The sequence below is a fragment of the Cebus imitator genome, unplaced genomic scaffold (assembly GCF_001604975.1).
Source record: "Cebus imitator isolate Cc_AM_T3 unplaced genomic scaffold, Cebus_imitator-1.0 Scaffold71, whole genome shotgun sequence".
In the NCBI taxonomy this organism is placed as follows: domain Eukaryota; kingdom Metazoa; phylum Chordata; class Mammalia; order Primates; family Cebidae; genus Cebus; species Cebus imitator.
In genome coordinates this window covers 287,645-307,892 of record NW_016107386.1, presented here as the reverse complement: position 1 = coordinate 307,892, position 20,248 = coordinate 287,645, and the positions used below count along the sequence as shown (strand labels likewise).

At 52.8% G+C, this 20,248-nt stretch overlaps 1 protein-coding gene across 3 annotated transcripts in view; it reads right to left on the bottom strand.

Moving 5' to 3' along the window:
* Positions 1-20,248, bottom strand: part of SH3PXD2A (SH3 and PX domains 2A) — a 253,525-nt gene that overhangs the window by 122,861 nt on the left and 110,416 nt on the right. For all 3 annotated transcript variants that reach the window (XM_017531126.2, XM_017531128.2, XM_017531127.2), the window contains exon 4: positions 6,463-6,539. In XM_017531126.2, the coding sequence (XP_017386615.1) occupies positions 6,463-6,539 (77 nt within the window). The remainder of the gene's footprint in view (positions 1-6,462; positions 6,540-20,248) is intronic.

Sequence of the window (20,248 nt, the reverse complement as noted above, 5' to 3'; positions counted from 1 at the left end):
GAGCCATTCAGGTTTTGCCCTCAGCTAGTCCTGCCACGTTCCCCTTTTCCAGTCCTGGACTGTCCTGCAGTCTCCAGCTGCTGCCCCTCAAGACCATTTTCTGGGGACCATGACATGAGCCATCACTTAGCACTGAGTGTCATCATGGCCAATGGTTCAGGTGTAGAGAAGGGAGACAGTGGATGCATTGTGTGTCTCTGAGACCTCCACTCAGACACGGTGGCCACAAGTCTGGTCTTGGCACATGCAAGTGGCACAGAGGGGGCCCAGGCAGACAGTGCTCAGGCCCTCTGCTTGGAAACAGTCATCCTCCACAGAGCCCACCAGTGTCAGGACAAAAAGCAAAGCTCTGCATTTGGCAAAACACCATGGGTGTCCACTCTTTACACAGGATCAACTGCTTCTCTCTCTCTCTTTTTTTCTTCAGACCGAGTCTTGCTCTTGTTGCCCAGGCTGGAGTGCAGTGGCGTGATCTCAACTCACTGCAACCTCTGCCTACAGGGTTCAAGCGATTCTCCTGCCTCAGCCTCCTGAGTAGCTGGGACTACAGGTGCGCCTCACCATGCCCAGCTGATTTTTGTATTTTTAGTAGATACGGGGTTTCATCATGTTAGTCAGGCTGGTCTCGAACTCCTAACCATGTGATCTGCCCACCTAGGCCTCCCAAAGTGCTGGGATTACGTGCATGAGTAACCACACCCGGCAACTGCTCCTCTCTTTTCAGCAGCATCAGTTTCTTTTCTTTAATTTCTTTTTTTTTTTTTAAGTGCTCCTTCCCACACAATGTTTTTTTTTTTAAACATCATTTTCTAGTCCCTAGAAATCTTATAGGTAAAAGCCTGGCTGCTCTGGGTGGGCTTGGAGGTGTGGCAACAGGGCGCTGGCATCCTGCGCCTCTGGCCTCCCACCTGTGTCTTTCCAGCCTCACCTCTGGGGCTGTCTCTAACTGCCCAGACTGTTCTTCCTAGGTCACCATCTAGAAAGCTGGTGTCTCACTAAATTTCTGAAATCAGAGTATTCAAAACACATGGGTTTTCTTTTTGAAGGATCTGAGCCGCAACTCCCCTTGAAATGTAAATGGTGTCTAATTCCTGGTAGCAGTTTAAGCCATTTCACGAGGGATCTTAGTACGTCAGGGCCTGGGGGACACATCACCCTCTGAGGAAGTTTTGTCTACTTGTGATCTTTCCATCTTGTCATTACGGACACCTCCTTACGGCTGGGCTTCCTGTTTATTAGTGAAGACACAGAGATAACAGATGTAGCCCTCAAGGATCTCAGATCTGGGAGAAGACGGACACACAGGAGTCACCCTCCTGCAGAGGAGAAATTCACAGAGTCAAGGGTGGGCACAGTCCTCTGGGGGCAGAATGGCAGGCGTGATCAGCTGTTCCTGGGGAGTCGTGAGGCTTATGGAGGGGCCCACTGAATGTGCCCCCAGGCAGGGGACCAGAGCAGGCTCAGGGGTGGAGGCCTGGCTGGTTGGGGAAGGCCTCGTGTCTGCTGATCTGAACTGTAGGATGTGGAAGAGAGAGGTAGGGGCTGAGGCCCCAGCAGCTCTTGGAACCAGCCCACAGAGGGCCCGGCTGAGGCGCTCAGATGTTCCTGGGGGCAGTGGGACTCCTCTGAAAGAGTCCTGTGTTTTTTTGAAACAGGGTCTCACTCTGTCGCCCAGGCTGGAGTGCCACGGTGCAGTCATGGTTCACCGCAGCCTCTGCCTCCCAGGCTCCAGTGACCCTCCTACCTCAGCCTCCTGAGTAGCGGGGACTACAGGCATGCATCCTATCACAGCCAGCTATTTTTTGCATTTTTTTGTTGAGATGGGGTTTCACCATGTTGCCCAGGATGGTCTCAAACCCCTGAGCTCAAGCAATGGCTCACCTTGCCTCCCAAAGTGCTGGGATTACAGGCATAAGCCACTGTGCCCGGCCCTCTGAAGGTCTTTAAGGAGAAAAGGGACAGGATCTGCTTTATCTCAGCCTAGAAACTCCTTCTCCTGGGTCTGTTAGGGAGATGGCGAGATTCTACTACCTGGGTTCCCCCAGAGCACCAGGCCACTCAGGAGGCCCCTCATGAACAGATCAGCCTTGGCCTCTGCGTAAGTCTCCCCACTGGCAAGGCCTTTCCTGGGCCAGGTCTGCTTTCAGAACAAGGACCACAGGAATGATGTTACTCTCCCCAGGGAGAGAGCCAGTGATTGGCTGTGGTGGAAAATCCCACAATGGAAAGGAGAATACCTGGGACCAGGAACCGCCATGCAGTAGCCTCAGCTTTCAAGTCTGGGAAGTGGGAATAAAAATGAATGAGTCAGGGTGGTGCAGAGGGGAGAGTCAGGAGATCCTTACCCTTCAATGCTGACCTCTTGTTGGGCTCAGACTTCCTGCACCTAAGCCTGACCACACCCAATCCCTCTTCCCTCCTGCAAAGAAAGCCACTGATCCCTGAAAGCAAATGTGTCACAGACAGACAAATACTAGAAACAAGCTCAGCTATTTGTGTAGCAAAAAGATTCTAGTTATACCAACCAGGAAGTGGAGACTTGTATAATTTTCATTAACATGTCAAAGGGTGAGTTGGTCATTCTCAAACACTCTCACACTCTTCTCTGAACTCCTCCCTAGAAGATTTATTTTATCCCCTGGACAAACACTGCAAACATGTATTTCACCCCTAGGAATGGGGTAAACAGAGTCACTTAAAGTCCCACCCATTAAATATTAACTGCATTACCATGTTGCCCTTTACATTAATTTATGAAGTTAAAGAAATGCCTTTGGAACCCCTCTTCATACACACCTGACCCTCAAGTGCCACATAAAACGATCACTCAGTCGGCATGTGGTAAATTTTTGGTGATTCTCATCCAATCTGCTGCCTATACGTTAAGAATTAATGCTGAGATTGGGCTGTGAAACTGCCATTAGGCGGTGGGACTGGCTGGCCAGCAAGGGCAGGGAGCCTGAAGTCTGGGGAGGTCCACTGCACGGTCAGACTTTCTATGCCTGAGTCCTTGCAGGGAGCCAGCTGCTCGGGGTGCAGAGCCAGCTGCACAATTTTGGGTGCATCTGAATTCCCATCAAACCCCAGACTCTGAGCCCACATTGTCCAGCAGGTCTAAGGATGATGGTCAGCCAAGCAGGTGGGCTATGCAGGGGACAGAGTAGAGACTCCAGAGGCACTAGGTAGTGTAGACGAGGGCAGGTAGAGACAGGGGAAGGGCTGGCCATGGAGCGGACTGCACACGGCACTGGTTGTGAAGCTGGCTGGGGTTGGCAGTGATGCTGAGTGTGGCCCATATGGAGGCAGAGCTGTGAAATGCAAAGCTGGTGGCAGTGGCCATGGACTTGTCTCTAAAGACCATTCCAAGGTCAGTGGGTTTCTCAGACAATCAGACCACAGATCCCAGCCTCCTAGTTCAGCAGAATTAAAGGTCACTCTGAACTGTTCCACCCCGGCCATTCTCACAGTAAATCACTGCCTGTGAGAGAGATGGCTGTCTGCTTGGTGGACCCATGGCTCTGTTCCTTGTCTGGCTCTGGGCAGTTTCCATCTGTGCTAATCAGGTTAGGAGGCCCCTCCTCTTGCAGACCCCGATTCAACGGCTCCTCCAGCTACCCACGGCACACTGGAGCTCCAGAGCCCCTCTGAATCAGGAGTCCTGTTCAAAGCCTGATCCCAGGAGATAAGATGCTTTCACTTCCTCCTCCGGATGATCTAGCAGACCACATTTCCATGGAGCCCAACTGCAGATGCCTTGGGCTGGCTAATCTGGCTATAAATCCCAGCTGGAAAAGCCTTCCTCCCACCCTTTGCCCCCTCTCCCATTAGCTTTGCCCATTTATTTAGCTTCTTGGGAAAGGATTAAAGAGAAATAAAAGCTCAGGCTGCAGCCATCAATTTAACCAGAAACAGTGAATGTCTGTTAAAGACAAAAATGAATATTGGTCTGAAGAAGAGTTTCTAGCTTAAGGGAATCCAGCATTGGGGTATCCTTTTAAAATAAGGCAGAACATGTGACCCAAGTATAACATGCACAGTCATGAAATTCAAGCTTCAGTTTAATGGAGAGTACATTGTCTTTTTTTCTCACAGGCTTGGGAACACCAGATAATTAACTTGGCAAGTTGGTTCTTATTTCAACATTTTTACTTTTTTTTTTTTGGGACAGGATCTTTCTGTTACCCAGGCTGGAGTGTGGTGGCGTAATCAGAGCTCACTGCCGCCTTGACCTCCGGACTCAAGCAGTCCTCTCACCTCAACTACAGGTGTGTGTTACCATGCCTGGCTAATTTTAAACTTTTTTTGGAGAGACGAGGTCTCGCTATGCTGCTCAGGCTGGTCTCGAACTCCTGGCCTCAAGTGATCCTCCTGCAACAGCTCTGTATGAGGACACTGTGATATATATTCTTCCTACTCTGCCCCCATGTGAGATAGTGTTTTTATATTCATTTTACAGATGAGCAAACTAGGGCTCAGAGAGGCAAAGCGACTTGCCCAAGGTCATGTAGATAGTAAGTGGGCACTGGGATTCCACTCCAGCTCTTCTCCCTCCGATCCGCTAATACCAGCACCTGTGAAACTGGAGACTACATTTGCCACATTATAACACATTATACCACGTCTTCGCAAGATTTTTGAGTCAGGAAACACAGTGGGTTTCATTTAACTACGAAATTCTAGCTCTGCTAAAGCCAATGGTGCCCAGTAGAAACATTAAATAATTTCGTGTTTGCTTTTTTATTTGCTTGTTTTTATTTTTTATTTGCCTTTTAACTTTTTATTTGCTTTTATTTAATAAAGGCTTTCACCAGCCTGGGCAACAGAATGAGACGCTGTCTTGAAAACATGCTAAAAATATGGCCAGGGGCTGGGCACGGTGGCTCACACCTGTAAGCCCAGCACTTTGGGAGGCCAAAGGTGGCAGATCACGAGGTTGGGGTTCTAGACCAGCCTGACCAACATGGTGAAACCCCGTCTCTACTAAAAATACAAAATTAGCTAGGTGTGGTGGTGCGTGCCTGTAATCCCAGCTACTCGGGAGGCTGAGGTAGGAGAATCGCATGAACCTGGGAGGTGGAGGTTGCAGTGAGTCGAGATCGTGCCACTACACTGCAGCCTGGGCGACAGAGGGAGATTCTATCTCAAAAAAAAAAAAAAAAAAAAAAAAGGCCAGGTGCAGTGGCTTACATCTGTAATCCCAGCACTTTGGGAGGCTGAAACAGGCGGATCACTTGAGGCCAGGAGTTTGAGAGCAGCCTGGCCAACAAGGCAAAACCACGTCTCTACTAAAAATACAAAAATTAGCCAGGCGTGGTGGCGCGCGCCTATGATCCCAGTTACTCGAAAGGCTGAGGCACAAGAATTGCTTGAACCCAGGAGGTGGAGGTTACAGTGAGCCGAGATGGCGCCACTGCACTCCAGCCTGGGCCACAGAGCGAGACTTTTGTCTCACCAAAATAAATAAATAAATAATATAAAAAATAAAGCCTTTTCATTTGCTTGTTTATTTAATACAAATTGTTTGCCCTTTGTAAAAATAGTCACAAAAGCATCTGCTGAATGCTTCCTCTGAGCCAGATGCTGTGCTACAGCCTTACAATGTGTCAGCTCATCCCATGCTCGTGACCACCCTGTGTGGAGGCACCCTGTGTGTTCACCTCCATACTGGACAGATGTGGAAACTGACGCTCAGGGAAGTTAAGCAACTAGCCCAAGTTCATGAAATTAGTCAAGGCTTTGAACCCGGGAAGTCTGGCCCTCCAGAGGCCACGTGCCGAGGAAACGGAGAGCCGCTGGTAGCCGCTCATGCTCACCGCAGGAGCGCTGGGCTCTAATCAAGCAGACAGACAGGTGGGCTCTGGCGCATGACACGGCTGTCCTTCTCTTGCCTGCTCTTTGGCACTGGCTATGTTAATGTCTGTGTGTGTGTGTGTGTGTGTGTGTGTGTGTGTGTGTGTGTGCGCGTGTTTGAACACCTGCATCTGTAAAGATGTGTATATGAATATTTGTAGTTACCAAGATTTAGGGAAATTAACAAATGTGCGCTGCTGATGCTATTGAACTGATTCCACAACATCCCAACAGGAATTCAAAGAAACAGTCCTTCCATGTACAGCAAAATTCCACAAAGAAGCAAGCAGGAAGAAGCAGGAGGCTCCTTGACTTAGCTCCTGAGAGCTCAGTTCACTTCCCACAGGAAGTGACTTAAAGCCGTGTTTTGTAAACATGGATATGTCCTGACAGGCACAGAGGCTTAGCTGTGAACCTGAGGTCTTTGTGTCCCAGAGAGTGGCCCAGCTACAGGGTGACCCCATGCCCACCCCTCTGGCCAGGAAACACCAGGCCTCAGGAGGGTTCTGTACAGCAGCCTTCTTTCACAGATGGACAGACTCAGGCAGATGGGCCCCTCCCCTCCCCGGAGCCCTCCCTGAGCCCCTCCCCCAGCCCCAGACACACTCTTACCCGGCAGTACTCATCGATAGGCTTCAGCCTCTTCACAGCTACGTCCCGGATGTGGCTTCTGCGGAAGAGGATCTTGCCTGGAAGAGAGATGCTCATGAGTGGGGGATTCTGGCTAAAACTGCCACAGGGACCCTCTCATTCCCACTCCCCTGGCTTCTCAGCATCTTAGTCCAGCACTACCTGCCACCACCCCTGTCCATGGTCGAGGAAACAAGAGAGGAGCGGTCACCTTTCCTGGAGGGCAGGAGGCGCCCTAGGCTGAGAGTCCAGGACCTCTCTGGAAGGTGAGGAGCCCTGGAGGCTGCCATCTTGGGATTCAATGAGCGACTTGGCCAGGCCACCTCGCCTGGATCTAATGGCAGGATTGATGAATGCCCGGCGTGGGTGCGGCTCTCAAGTGACCTTGCAAATCAACACAAAGTAGAGCCCAGCCCACATGCTACGCTTTGTTTTCAGGCCCATCCCTCCTTGAGAAATCGGCATTGGTTCCTGCCAGCTGGGCAGGAATTCCCATTCTTAGTCTAGGTGGGTGGCTCCTTCCAGGGCGGGCACAAGGCAATACCAAGGGAAGCATGGCTGTCCCAGTCTGAGTGTTTCCTGGCCTCTGTGCGCACACAGCCTCCAGCCATACGGGCTGCTGCCTGCTGGGCTGGGACACCCCTCTACAGGTACGGGCAAGGCGCACAGGAAATGCCAACCCCTCAGCCCTTCCCAGCTGGCTCTCCTAAGCTGGCCACATTCAATCACAACAAGTGCGTCAAGGCATAGTCCTTTTCTAGTCTGTGAAATTTAGAATCTGAACCCAGACGCATCCCCAGAAACAAGGATTTGACTGGCATTTGTTTATTTTGGAGGCGATCCCAAGAAATATTAGGGGAGTGGGACAGTAAGGGCAGGAAGGGGAAGCAAGTGTTATCAGCCCCGCTAGTCATGGTGGGCAGTCGGCGCTCAATTCTGCTGGGGGGGCTCCAGGAGACGACAGAGAATGTACCTGGCACACGGAGGCTGGGGATCTACCCACCAGCTCCCTGTCCGTCACTGAGGGCTGTCTCCGAGGGCGTTAACTCCAGCACGTCTTCTGTCTGAGTGTGCACCCATGGCTACACAAAGCCCTGAGGTAGAGAGCCCCAGTGGCTCCGGTGAGCAGCCATTGGCAGCCAGAGGTGAACAGACAGGGAACCCGGGGGCTATGAAAACCCCAGCTGCAGCCATCCCTGACTTCCCTGCCACCACGAGCATTGGTCGCCAGCCCTGCTAAAGTCAGACAGTGGAACGTGTGAGCGTGTCCCATGGCATGTGACTTGCTTCCTGTGGGTCTCTCTCATCTCTCCGTGATGGCTCTGCAGCTCACCCCTCCTGTCTCCCCCACACTCTGTGGAGCACTAGGATTAGCATTCAGCAGATGCTCAATGAATGCTTGCTGGGTCATTCTGGTTCCTCTCCTGGACTCTTGCTCAAGCTCTCCTTCCTCGTCTCCTCTCTGAAGCCAGAGAGCGGGCCATCTCCCTGTCAGATGGACAACACTGTGCAGACAGACGTCATCAAGATGAAGCGGCTCTGCTTTTCGTTCCTCTTGAAAGGAGATAAAACGTGATTTATCCAGACACTGGAGACACCACTGCTCCTTGGGGGAAGATGTTACAGATTCAGGATTCCTTTGCCTCCTACCCTTTTTTGGTTGGCTGTCACTTGATTGCTCGCATGCCACAGGCTACATATGTGGGGCCAGGGGGATGCTGTGTAAAAGTGAAAACACGAGGAGACCTGTGCTCAGGACTGCCAAGAAGTCGGGTGGTCCTGGGGCTGGAATTCTGGGCCTTTCTACCTCAGGCTGTCTGTCAGGAGCTGAGGGGGGCTCAGTGACACCGGTGGTCCAGCCGTGCGAGCAGGGCCCTGAAGGACCATCCGAGACACAGAGGAAATCCGGGGGGACCACAGGAGGGGGAGCAGGGCCCACAAACCTGTGTGGAGCAGGGCCTCAGCCTCCAAAAATGGCACTCCCGTCCTTTCTCATCCTGTCAGGGGACAAAAAGGAAAGGAGGGAGAGGAGGAGGTAAATGAGGTCCCTCTCCCAGTCCCCCACCTCAGCACTGGCCAAAGCTCTGGCTGGGTCTTAGATCATTCCTGACCTAGCTGCAGACAGAACTCATTGTAAAATCTAGTTAAGAAGCACTGAGGCCTCCCCGCAGGTGTACGAGGTCCAGAGGAGGGACGGACAGGTTGGGATGGGGAGGTAGGAGAGAGGAGCCACCTGACTCCTCCCCACGCTGGCCCCAGGCACAGGACCCCGCCCTGCCCCTCGAGCTGCACTCTGAGTGAGGCCACCGCGCCACTGAGCCTGGGGCTGCCCAGTCCTCCCCACCGGGCTCCTGGATCTGCTGCTCACTTGCAGGGTCAGAGGAGAATGTCTGCACAAGCCAATTCCCAGCTGAGTTTTTGGAAGCCCAATGGAGCTTCCCTCTTTCCCGCTGAAATCCTGACAGGACCGACGTTTTCTTTTCCCAGGGCTTTGGCACCGTCCGCCAGTAGGGGAGAGAGGGAGGGAGAGAGGAAGGGAGGGCCTGGAAGGGATTCTCCGGTCTTGACTTCTCTGTTAGGAATCCAAACCGCACTCCGAAAGCCAAACCGGTGAACATACAAAAGGGGGAGAGAAAAAGGAGGAGGAAGAAAATCCCCATTAAGGAAGCCGAGACCACAGGGCATTAAAGGCCTCTTGTAAATGTAATGCAGCCTGTTGACGGGGAGGCTCGGCTTCTGCCAGAGCCTTCGAAGCCATGCAGATGCTGCCCCAGGAACCTGATGAGCATTGCGAGGAAGATTGCACGGGGCATGAAACAGACCTAATTCATCAGATTAACTCAGTGCTGAAGTGGAGAAGAAGCTGTGCAGCCGGCGGTGTCCAAGCAGTAACTGGAGGTCCCTCTTCCTGCCACTCTGGGCTGGGAAGAGGTGAGACCAGCGAAGGAGTGGGGGCGTCTGGTGCGAGTCCTGGGTTCAAGTCCCACCCAAGCCACAGGCTGACTGTGTGACCCTGAAACAGGTCCCTTCTCCAAGGGGACTTTGATGTGCTCAGCTGGGGCCTGGGATCTACGGATGCTCCCTCCGGAAGCCCTAAAATTGATTTATGGTGGGGACTTTAGCGGGCAGGGGAGGAGTGAGGGCAGAGTTAATGGTAATTAAGTGCTCAGCGCACATCAGGTGCACACTAAAAGCCTTTCGCTGGATTCCCTCCCTTCATCCTTGCAAGAACCTTGAAGCAAGTACTTTAACCAGGCCCATTTTATCCTAGAGGAGATAGCAGCTCAGAGAGGTTGAAGGACCTGTCCGAAGTCACACAGCTATTGAGTGGCTGAGCTGGGGTTTCAACCTGAGGTTTTAAAGCTTACAGAGTGGTGGGGAGCCATGACCTTTGGGCTTGGATCATGTAAGGCCTTGAGAGCTACCATGAGGACCTTAGATTTTATTCTGTATGTGAAGGAGATGAGAACAGCTAAACTCCTAGACCAACCATAGCTTCCAGGGCTCTTCTTGGAAAAATAGTACGTATGGGGTGGACTTCTACAAGAGCCAGGGCCTGGGGCCCTCGACAAGTAGAATCTCCAGACACAGTCCTGAAAGCGGCCAGTTCCACTGGCCAGGTCCCCACACCAGCCGCGAAGAGTTTGGTAGCAACCTCCGTGAACTAGGACCCATTTGCATTGATTATAGAAGTCGTAAGAGAGGGCTGGCCCTGGGACCTCTTCTGGTCTGAGCAGGCTGATCCATTCCTGGCAGCCTCTCCTCTTCACACGTACGACTCCCTCTTCCCTGCCTTTTCTGCCACCTGGAATGCCATTCATTCTTGGAAGACTTCCCCCTGCCTTTCCTTCTTTCCTTCCATCCTTCCTTCCTTCCCTTGATCCACCCAACACTGTCCTGATGGAGGCCTGTCCCAAGTCAGGTGCTGGGAGCATTGCAGTGAACTAGACAGATGGGGGCCTTGCTCTCAGGAGTTAACCTTCTAATTGGGAAGGGTGTGGGCATGGGAAGAAGATAGTATACATTTTCACATCTAGTGAGTGGTTTGGTTACATTTCCATGTCTCCCCCCACCTCTACAAAGATAATAACACAAGGTAACGTGAGGAGGGGTGCCATGAGGGAGGGAGAATTCAGAGTGGTCAAGGAAGATTCTCTGGGCTTCAGTGGAGATGTCAAGGAGGAGAAAGCAGCAGTGCAAAAGTCTGGAACGAGAGGGCTAGCCAGAGGGAACTGTAACAGCCAAGGCCCTGGGATAGAGGGACCTGGGCATAATGGAAGGTGAAAAAGAAAGCAGCCTGCAGCCACAGAAGAGACTTTGCTTTTATTTCAAGTGCCCTTGGGTCTGCCAATCAACCCTCAAGGAACTGTCCTTAAGGCACAGATCCACACTGCCTCCCCCATGAAGCCTTCGTTGAATGCTTGTCTTGCCCTTCCTTGCCAACCTCCAGGGCCCTCCGGCAGTCACCCCACTCTGGCCCTCTTTCCCCTGATGTCCTGCAAAAATTTGTCAGAAAGCCACCCTCTTCAGGACCCCCTCTCACTTTCCCAAGGAGTCCCCTGATTTATAGCAACAGGGTTAGCAGCCCCCTGGGCTCAAGGAGAGCCAGCTCCTCCCAGCCACCCTGGCCTCCAAGGAGACAGATGCTCACAACCCCTCCCCACAATGCAGCCCAGAGAGCCCGGACTGTCAAGGGAGACTTGCTGAAGAAACCGAGAGCGCGCAGGAAGGCCTGGAGCCCACAGACCGTGTGGTGCAGAGGCTTGTGCCCCAAGGACAGCCCTCCTGCCCTTCTAACTGGGCCTGAGAACAGAAAGTAAGGTGGGATGCAGTTGTCACCTAAGGCTGCTGGCACAAATGACCACAAATCTGGTGGCTTAAAATAACAGGAATCTGGCAGACTATGGTGGCCAGCTATTTGGGAGGCTGAGGATGGAGGATCGCTTGAGCTCAGGAGTTTAAGACAAGACTAGGCAACACAGTCTCTGCAAATATCAGCTGGGCATGGTGGTGCACGCCTGTGATGCCAGCTATTCAGGAGGCTGAAGTGGGGGGATTGCTTGAACCTGGGAGGTTGAGGCTGCAATGAGTCGTGATCATGCCACTGTACTCCTGCCTGGGTGAAAGAGTGAGACTGTCTCAAAATGAACAACAACCCAGGAATGTATTCACTGCTGGTTTTGGAGGTCAGAAGTCTGAAATCACAGTGCCAGCAGTGTCACGCTCCTTCTGGAGGCACCAGGGGAGAGTCCTTCTGCACCTCTTCCAGCCTCTGGGGCTCCAGGCGTCTCTTGGCCCGTGGCAGCATCACTCCAGTCCCCGCCTCGGTCTTTATGTGGCCTTCCCGCCCCGGGGCTGTGTCTCACGTCTCTTCTGCCTTGTCTCATAAGAACACCTGTCATTAAGTTTAGTGTCCACCCTAAATCCAGGATAATCTCATTTTGAGATCCTTAATTACATCTGCCAAGACCCTTTCTCCAAATGAGGCCAGATTCACAGGTTTCAAGGGGGTAGGACTTGGACATACCTTTTTGGGAGCCATTCTTCAATCTACCACAGCACTTTGGAAGGCTGAGGCAAGAGGATCGCTTGAGGCCAGGAGTTCAGGACCAGCCTGGGCAACATAGCAAGACCCCATTTCTACAAAAATGTAGCCTGTTACGGGAGAGTCATTGGGCAGACCAGTCACCTGACCGGGCCCCGTATCCCTAAGTGGACTGCAATGGCCCTGAGGACAGGGGTGGGTTCTCTACCCCGAGTCCCTGGACATGTCTGGCATGCTGCTGGGTGACATGGATGTGGGTGCAGCTGAAGCTCTCAGGGGGGGTGGGGATGGGGAGTGTCTGGACTGAGCAGCTCCGGGGTCTCTGAGCCGGAGGAGAGACACAAGCCGTGGGACCTGAAGCTGAGTGAATGGGGGGTGGGTCCTTCTCTGGCTCTGAGGGCTGATGTGACGCCCAGAAGACAGGAGATGAACAGATTTCCCAGATCAACTGGAGGAAGGAAGATGTGAGGATTCCTAGAGGGAACCTCCCTCCCCCACAAGGGTGACATGCATGGTCTGGGGTGATAAGACACAGGCAGTGCGTGTGGGAGGAAGGAGGAGAGGTTAAGTCTCCCACTCCCACAGCTCTCTGTGGTCCGGAGACCTGACCAGGTCCCTGTGCAAAGTGGGCGGAGTGAGTTGCCCTCATCAGACGCTTTCATCCGTGCTGTTTGCTGACAGATTGATGAAGACAGAAGCTCTTTATTTATTTATTTATTTATTTTTCAAGATAGGGTTTCACCATGTTGGCCAGGCTGGTCTGGAACTCCTGACCTCTGGTGATCCACCCACCTCGGCCTCCCAAAGTGCTAGGATTACAGGTGTGAGCCACTGTGCCCAGCCTTTTTAATTTAATTTTTATTTTTTTGACAGAAGCTCTTAAATGAAGGGCCCTGGGCAGAGGGGAGCAGAGAGAATATAACCATGATTCCACTAATGGGGCTTCCTTTGCCATGAAAATCAAAACACAGACCACCCCTCCTTCAGTCACAGTCTGCTTGATTTTGAGAGGCTGTTACCAACCCCCAACTCCGATCCAAGCTGGTCCAAGGAGAGGCAGCCTGGGACTCTTTTTTTGTTTTTGAGACAGGGCCTTGTCTACCACCCAGGTTGGAGTCCACCCAGGCTATCATGGCTCACTGCGGCCTTGAACTCCTATGCTTAAGCGATCCTCCCACCTTGGCCTCCCAAGTGGCTGGGACTGCAGGTGTGCACAACACCCTGCTACATTTTTGTAGAAATGGGGTCTTGCTATGTTGCCCAGGCTGGTCCCGAACTCCTGGCCTCAAGCGATCCTCTTGCCTCAGCCTTCCAAAGTGCTGGGATTATAGGCCTGAGCCACTGCATCTGGCCCAGGCTGGGCCTTTTGATGGTTTCAAGCAAGCAGACACCAAGAGGGTATGCCCTGGGCCCTAAGAATACCCAACTCTAAAAGCAAACAAACAATCTCACAGCCTACTTCTTTGATGCCTGAGATTGCAGAATCAGAACTAGTTTCTTTAAGATTTTGGTCAAGATGCATGAACTCCTCCCTGGAGAACCGTACAGTGAGCCTTATTAACCATTCACACCTAAGTATGAGCAGGCACCGGCTTCTCACTCAACAACAGGGTCTCGCTAGGGAAGAGGACACAGAGCAGAGAGGCCTGGATGGAAGAGGACGTAGTGGGCAGGGGGAGAAGCATGGTAAAACAGCCTCTGCTGGCTCCTCAGTCTTCCTGAAAGCTGGCCCTGCCCTTGATGTTCAGCTGTTTCCTGACTGCGGGGCCACCCAGCCTTCACCTGGGTTAGCCCTGCCTAGGCTAGGGTGGGAGCGGCTGATGGGCAGGCCCCTGCTTGTCTTTTTAAGTGCTGCCCCTGAAACTCACATGCTACCTTTGACCCTCTGCAGCCTGGGGACTGCAAGCCATCTGTTCCCCTGCTGGGCTGCCTCCAGCTTCTGGTACAGCTGAGATGACATCCCCAGAGCCCATAGCCTTGTACCTGGCTCAGATCACACCCTGACCCCCGATCCTGCTTCTTCACTTGCAACATCTGGCTTTGTTGCCATTCACTTGCTGGGGGAGGGCTGGAGTGAGGCCCAGCTGAGGCTGGAAGCAGTGGGCACATGCAGGTTCTGGAAAGACAACCCCAATGGCGAAGGTCAGCAGCCCAGGCATGCTGACTCCATGCCCTGAGTTCTGGCTCCCATGAATCTCTTTTTAGAGCCAAGACCCTGCCTCTGGCTTGAAGTCTAGCATGGGAGGCACTGGTAGATTTGCCTGCCAGCTGTTAATTATTATAGTGCCCTAATTTTCCTTTGGGAAACAATCCCTCCTTCATGCTCAGTCCATGGGATTTCAGTGGGGCTGATCAGTCAGTACAGTCCAGCCATGGGCATGCGACCCAAGTTGGTCTGGTGGGAATCAGCCTGGGACTGTCGCTGGAACTACCAGAAAGAGACATGTTCTCTCTCTACAGCTGCTGCTAACTCATAAATGCCAAGCCCCAAGCTGCTAGGAAGCATCTTTATGTATCTCTGTTACCATCTGGGGGAAGTCTATCAGAGAGTTAAGTCAACAGAAAAGAGAGCCGAGCTGAGGGCTTAAGAGACACAGATTTGGTCCCCTAGATCCTGCTATGCCTGAAACCATTACTCTTGGTTTTCAATTATGTGAGCCAGTAAGTTTCCTCTTTTTCTTTTTTTTTTTTTTTGAGACGGAGTTTCACTCATGTTACCCAGGCTGGAGTGCAATGGCGCGATCTCGGCTCAACGCAACCTCCGCCTCCTGGGTTCAGGCAATTCTCCTGCCTCAACCTCCTGAGTAGCTGGGATTACAGGCACGCGCCACCATGCCCAGCTAATGTTTTGTATTTTTAGTAGAGACGAGGTTTCACCATGTTGACCAGGATGGTCTCGATCCCTTGACCTCATGATCCACCTGCCTCGGCCTCCCAAAGTGCTGGGATTACAGGCTTGAGCCACCGCGCCCGGCCAGTTTCCTCTTTTTCTTAAGCCAGAGTGAGATGGGTCTATTTCTCGTCACCAGGTGAGTCCTGACTGGTACATCTGGCTCTGCCACTTACTGTTATGTGACAGGGGACGAGACACAACCTATTCGAATCCCAGTTTCCTCAAACTGCAAAATGAGGGGCAGTAATGCCTAAGGCAAAGGACTATCGTGAAAAGCCAATGAATGAGTGTGTAAAAGCATTTAACATGAAGCCCTGCCCATGGTAAATGGCGAACAAATTGGATCTCTTATGAGTTGACAATTCCAGTCAAGTGGGTGGGATGGGGTGGGGTGGGCCCTGCCTGTCTCCTTGCTGGCCATGTGGAATCCAAGCACCAGAAGCATTTCCCAGGCACCCAGTCCATCCACCTGGCTTCCCACCAAGGCCAAACATGGGCTCCCCTCAGCCTGTGGCCGCCCTTCCTGACTCACCCACCCCATAAACACATCTGTGTCTCCCACACAGCTCCCATTTCTCCGAGGCCCGGCAGCAGAGGACGTGACACAATGGCCAGGCAGCCAATTGGCCAATTGTTTGCTCCACCTGCCCCCTTGGGGCATTCTGGGGTTACTCACACAGGTGTGTCTTTCTGCTCTGGCACTCCTCACCCCCTCCCACACACCCAGGGAAACACACTTGCAAAAGCCCAGTGGGGTTCATGACAGAGCAGCCTTCACCCTCCAGCAGCCACGGCTCACCTGCAGAAAGCATCAGTGCACCTCGGAGGGAAGAACGATCTCAGAGGTTCCCACACCCAGCGAGCAGAGCCAGGCTGAAGAGAACAGTATCTTTCTCTCCCTCACCCCAGGTGGGTAAACTGGGATTGTATGGGTGTCTGCTAGTGATAAAGCACCTAGTCCCAGGCCCATGAACAGGCTGATACATCTTTGCTGAACCAAATGGAATGGAAGTCTTTTCTAGAGCACATTCTAGAGCCGTGGGACCAGAACCATTTATTTCTTTTTCATTTTTAATTATTGAGACAGGGTCTTGCTCTGTCACCCAGGCTGGAGTGCAGGAGAGTGATCTTGGCTCACTGCAACCTCCACCCCTGGGGTTCAAGTGATTCTCCCACCTTGGCCTCCCAAGTAGCTGGGATTACAGGCATGTGCCTCCATACCAGGCTAATTTTTTGTTTTTTCTTTTTTTGTAGAAAGTAGGTTTCACCATGTAGCCCAGGCTGGTCTTGAACTTCTGGGCTCAAGCGATCCTCCCAGAGTACTGGGATTACAGATAGTGTGCCACTGCACCTCGCCTCAGACTAACATTCTCAAACCGTAACCCTTGCTTAACCCTTTCAGTAACTGCCCAGGGTGCTGAGGATAAAATCCAAATTCCCTTCTGCAGCCCTGGATGCTGGGCAGGCTACGTCTCCCGTCATAGGCACATCCTGCTCTTCTCCACCTCAGGGCCTGCGTGGTCACCGCCGTCCGTTCCTAGAGCACTGTTTCTGCTGCCCTTTGCCCGGCTGTCATCTTGCACCCTCACCAGGAGGCCTTTGCTGGCCACGCAGCCTCTCTCCCCGGCCTCCATTGTTTCCCTCCCAGAATCTGCCACTATTGATAATGATCTTCTGAATCTGCCTCTTTGCAGGGTTCCCTCAGGACAGAATGCAAGCTTCCAGTGAAGCCCACAAATGTATCCTCAGGGCCCAGCACAAGGACTGGCACACAGGGACCCTGAGGGCGACTTGCTGAACGGTGAGTGTGAGTGTTCACACCAGCTTGCTCTAGGCTGTCTCTCATTTAAACACCCCCAGACCCCTGGGGGACTAGCAAATACAGCTCATTCCACATGTTAGGGACAGCAGCTTCACCCAGGGCTGGGGAGAGGGGCGGACTCGCCCTCCAGGACCCAGACAGAGTGGGGCCAGAGTGTGGTTAGCTCAGAAGCCTGCACGGGGCCAAGCTGTCCCTCCTCTATGTGGGTGTGGGTGTGGCGGGCGTGGTGGGCAGTGGCTCTGCACCCTCCCTGTGGGAGCCAGGAATAAAGGGTCCCATTCAGCCTTTGCAGCCTCGGCTCCTCCCTCCAGGGGAGGCTGCCCTCAGGAAAGACGGTGGGACGCTGGGCAGAGCTTCCCGGCAGCCTCTTCCTGTGGCATGGCCCACAGTGTGGGGGCTGGGCGATGGGCACAAGGCCTCTGGGGCTCAGAGAGACGCCGTACAAAGGCCCAGCCAGGTGAGGAGGCTGTGGGGCAGGGGGATGGAAGTCTTGGGTGGCAGCGATGATGCTGAAAGACGCCCTCTCACTTCTGAGAAAGAGGAAAAGCTATAGGAAGCAGAGGCCCGTCGGCAAAGGGCCCAAAACCACAGGCCTGGTCAGGCCAGCCACAGGGAGTTTGCCTGGATCTCTTGCGATGGACACTGTCTGCCAAAGCCTGCTTTCATTGTATTTGTTTATTTATTATTTTTACAGAGATGTGGTCTCACTATGTTGCCTAGGTTGGTCTTGAACTCCTGGGCTCAAGCAACCCACCCACATTGGCCTCCCAAAGTTCAGAGATTACAGGCGTGAGCTATTGCGCCTGGCCCAAAGTCTGATTTTCTTTTCTTTTTCTTTTTCTTTTCTTTTGAGATGGAGTGTCTGTCATCCATGCTGGAGTGCAGTGGCATGATCTCGGCTCACTGCAACGTCTGCCTCCCGGGTCAAGCGATTCTCCTGCCTCAGCCTCCCAAGTAGCTGGGACTACAGGCATGTACCACCACACCTGGCTAATTTTTGTATTTTTTAGTAGAAATGGGGTTTCACCACATTGGACAGGCTGGTCTCGAACTCCTGACCTTGTGATCTGCCCGCCTCAGCCTCTCAAAGTGCTGGGATTACAAGCATAAGCCACCGCGCACGGCCAAGTCTGCTTTTCTCGAGCTTTTGGTTCTGTTGGTAACGCCAAGCCCAGACAGTCCACTCTCTTCCATCAACCACAGCAGCATTTTCTGTGGTTCCACCCTCTCCCGCAAGGATGGTGACAGTCACGTAAGAGGACGTGACATTCATTGAGCACTTGGTATGTGCTAAGCCCTGTGCCATGTACCTGGTATTTATTATGATAGTTGAGCCTCATAACAACCTCTGAGCTACGTACTGGGTGCTGTTGTTATTCTCACTTTACAGATGGGTAAACTGAAGGTAAGAGAAGCTGAGTACCCTGCCCAAGGCCCCACAGCGAGTCAGTGGCGGAGCTGGGATTGGATGTGCCGTGGTCTCTTTCTTCAGGCCGACTGAACGTGCCTAGGCTCTTCATGGTTCTGCTGTCTTCCTTCCCTTCCCTGAACCCCAGGCTGTGCATCCTGTGGTCAGCTTTCCCGATGGGGTGCATCTCAACCCTACCCCATCCCTGAAAGAAGGGCCCACACACAGCACTCATTTGCTCCCTCCCAAATGCTGGCACCGTGCTGGGGTGTGATGGTGACAGTCCCTGCCCTCGCAGAGGACACTGTGTGGGCATTGCGCTGCGATGTGTCGGCCATGATGGGCACACGCAGGAGGGAGACAGGCCTGAGGAAGTGGTGAGAGGGAGCCAGGTAAAGGGGAGCGGGCGGAGTGTTCCAGGTAGAGGGAGGAGCCTGAGCAGAGGCCCAGACACTGAAGGGACAGGCACACCCGAGAAGCTGAAGGGAGTCCAGTGGAGTACGTGGGTCAGGACGCATGCTGGGAGGCCCTGGGGTGGGGGTTATGAAAGGCGCCAAAGAGACTGAATGACCGCACAGAGCAGACTGAAGCGACAATAGTTGCATATGCAAATACCTGAGTTCTTGGACCTCCAGGGCCGAGGACCAGAATATTCACGCTGAGAAGACACGGCACCTTCACACTTGCCCCAAGCCCTTCTTCCCGAAGTCTTTTTTTTTTTTGAGATAGAATCTTGCTCTGTCACCCAGGCTGGAGTACAGTGGTATGATCTCGGCTCCCTGCAACCTCCACCTACTGGGTTCAAGCAATTGCCCTGCCTCTGCTTCCCAAGTAGCTGGGACTACAGGCGCGTGCCACCATGTCTGGCAAATTTTTGTATTTTTAGTAGAGATGGGGTTTTACTATGTTGGCTTGGCTGGTCTCGAACTTCTGACCTCAGGTGATCCGCCTGCCTCAGCCTCCCAAAGTGCTGGGATTACAGACATTAGCCACCACACCTGGCCTTCCTCAAGTCTTAACCCTACAGGTCAGGGGCTCAGGGAGCAGCCTGGGGCTGGTCACTGGCTGGGCACATACAATGTGAACTCACACCACAGTCCACGTGGATCACAGGTGAAGACCGGGTGACACCACAGGCCACCTTGTCCAGCTCCCTCACCTTCTGAAGTCAAAGCTAAGCTCCGAGAGGGTCATGCTCTGCTCAAATTCTCTTAGTAACTTAGTGGCCAGGCTGAATTCTAAGGGCGCTTGAGCTGGCAGCCTGGTTCTGGCTTAAAGACATAGGCTGTAAGCTTCTGGGCTTCTGTGTTTACAGGCTGCATTTGCTAGGGTCTCCAACATGGCTGTCTTTCCTGCCTACAGTTTCTACAAATCCTAGCCCAACAACAAGAGCTGCCATCCACTAACAGTGTTTCATAGAGCTGAGGACTCAAAGGAGCCTGTGGAAGTCAGCCTCCAAGAGGGCCCTGGGGGCTCTTGCCTTGTGGTCTCCTCCCACATTAACCAGGGCTGACCTATGGAAGCAATTGGACATTGTGGGATAATCGTATGACTTACAAGTAGATTATAACAAGGTTGTAACTGCCTTCCTCATCTCTTTCTCGGATGCTCATGCTGAGGGAAGCCAGCTTCCACGTTGTAAGGATGCTGAAGCAGCACTGTGGAGATCCATGTGGCAAGGAGCTGAGCCCCCTGCCAGCAGCCAGTGCCAGTCTGCCAGCCAGATGAGCAAGCTATCTTGCAGACGAGTCCTCTAACTACAGTCACGCCTTCAGCTGACATCTTGACTACAACCACATGAGCGATTCTGACTCAACCATCCAGTTAAGCAGTTCCTGAATTCCTGGCCCATAGAGACTATGTCAAGATAATAAATTTTTATTATTGTTGTTGTTATTGCTGTTTTGAGACACAGTCTTGCCATGTTGCCCAGGCTGGAGTACGGTGGTGCAATTTTGGCTCACTGTAGCCTGGACCTCCAAGCTTAAGTGAGTCTCCCACCTCAGCTTCCCAAGTAGCTGGGACCACAGGTGTGTGTCACCATGCCTGGCTAATTTTTTTAAATTTCTTGTAGAGATAGGGGTCTCTGTGTTGCCCAAG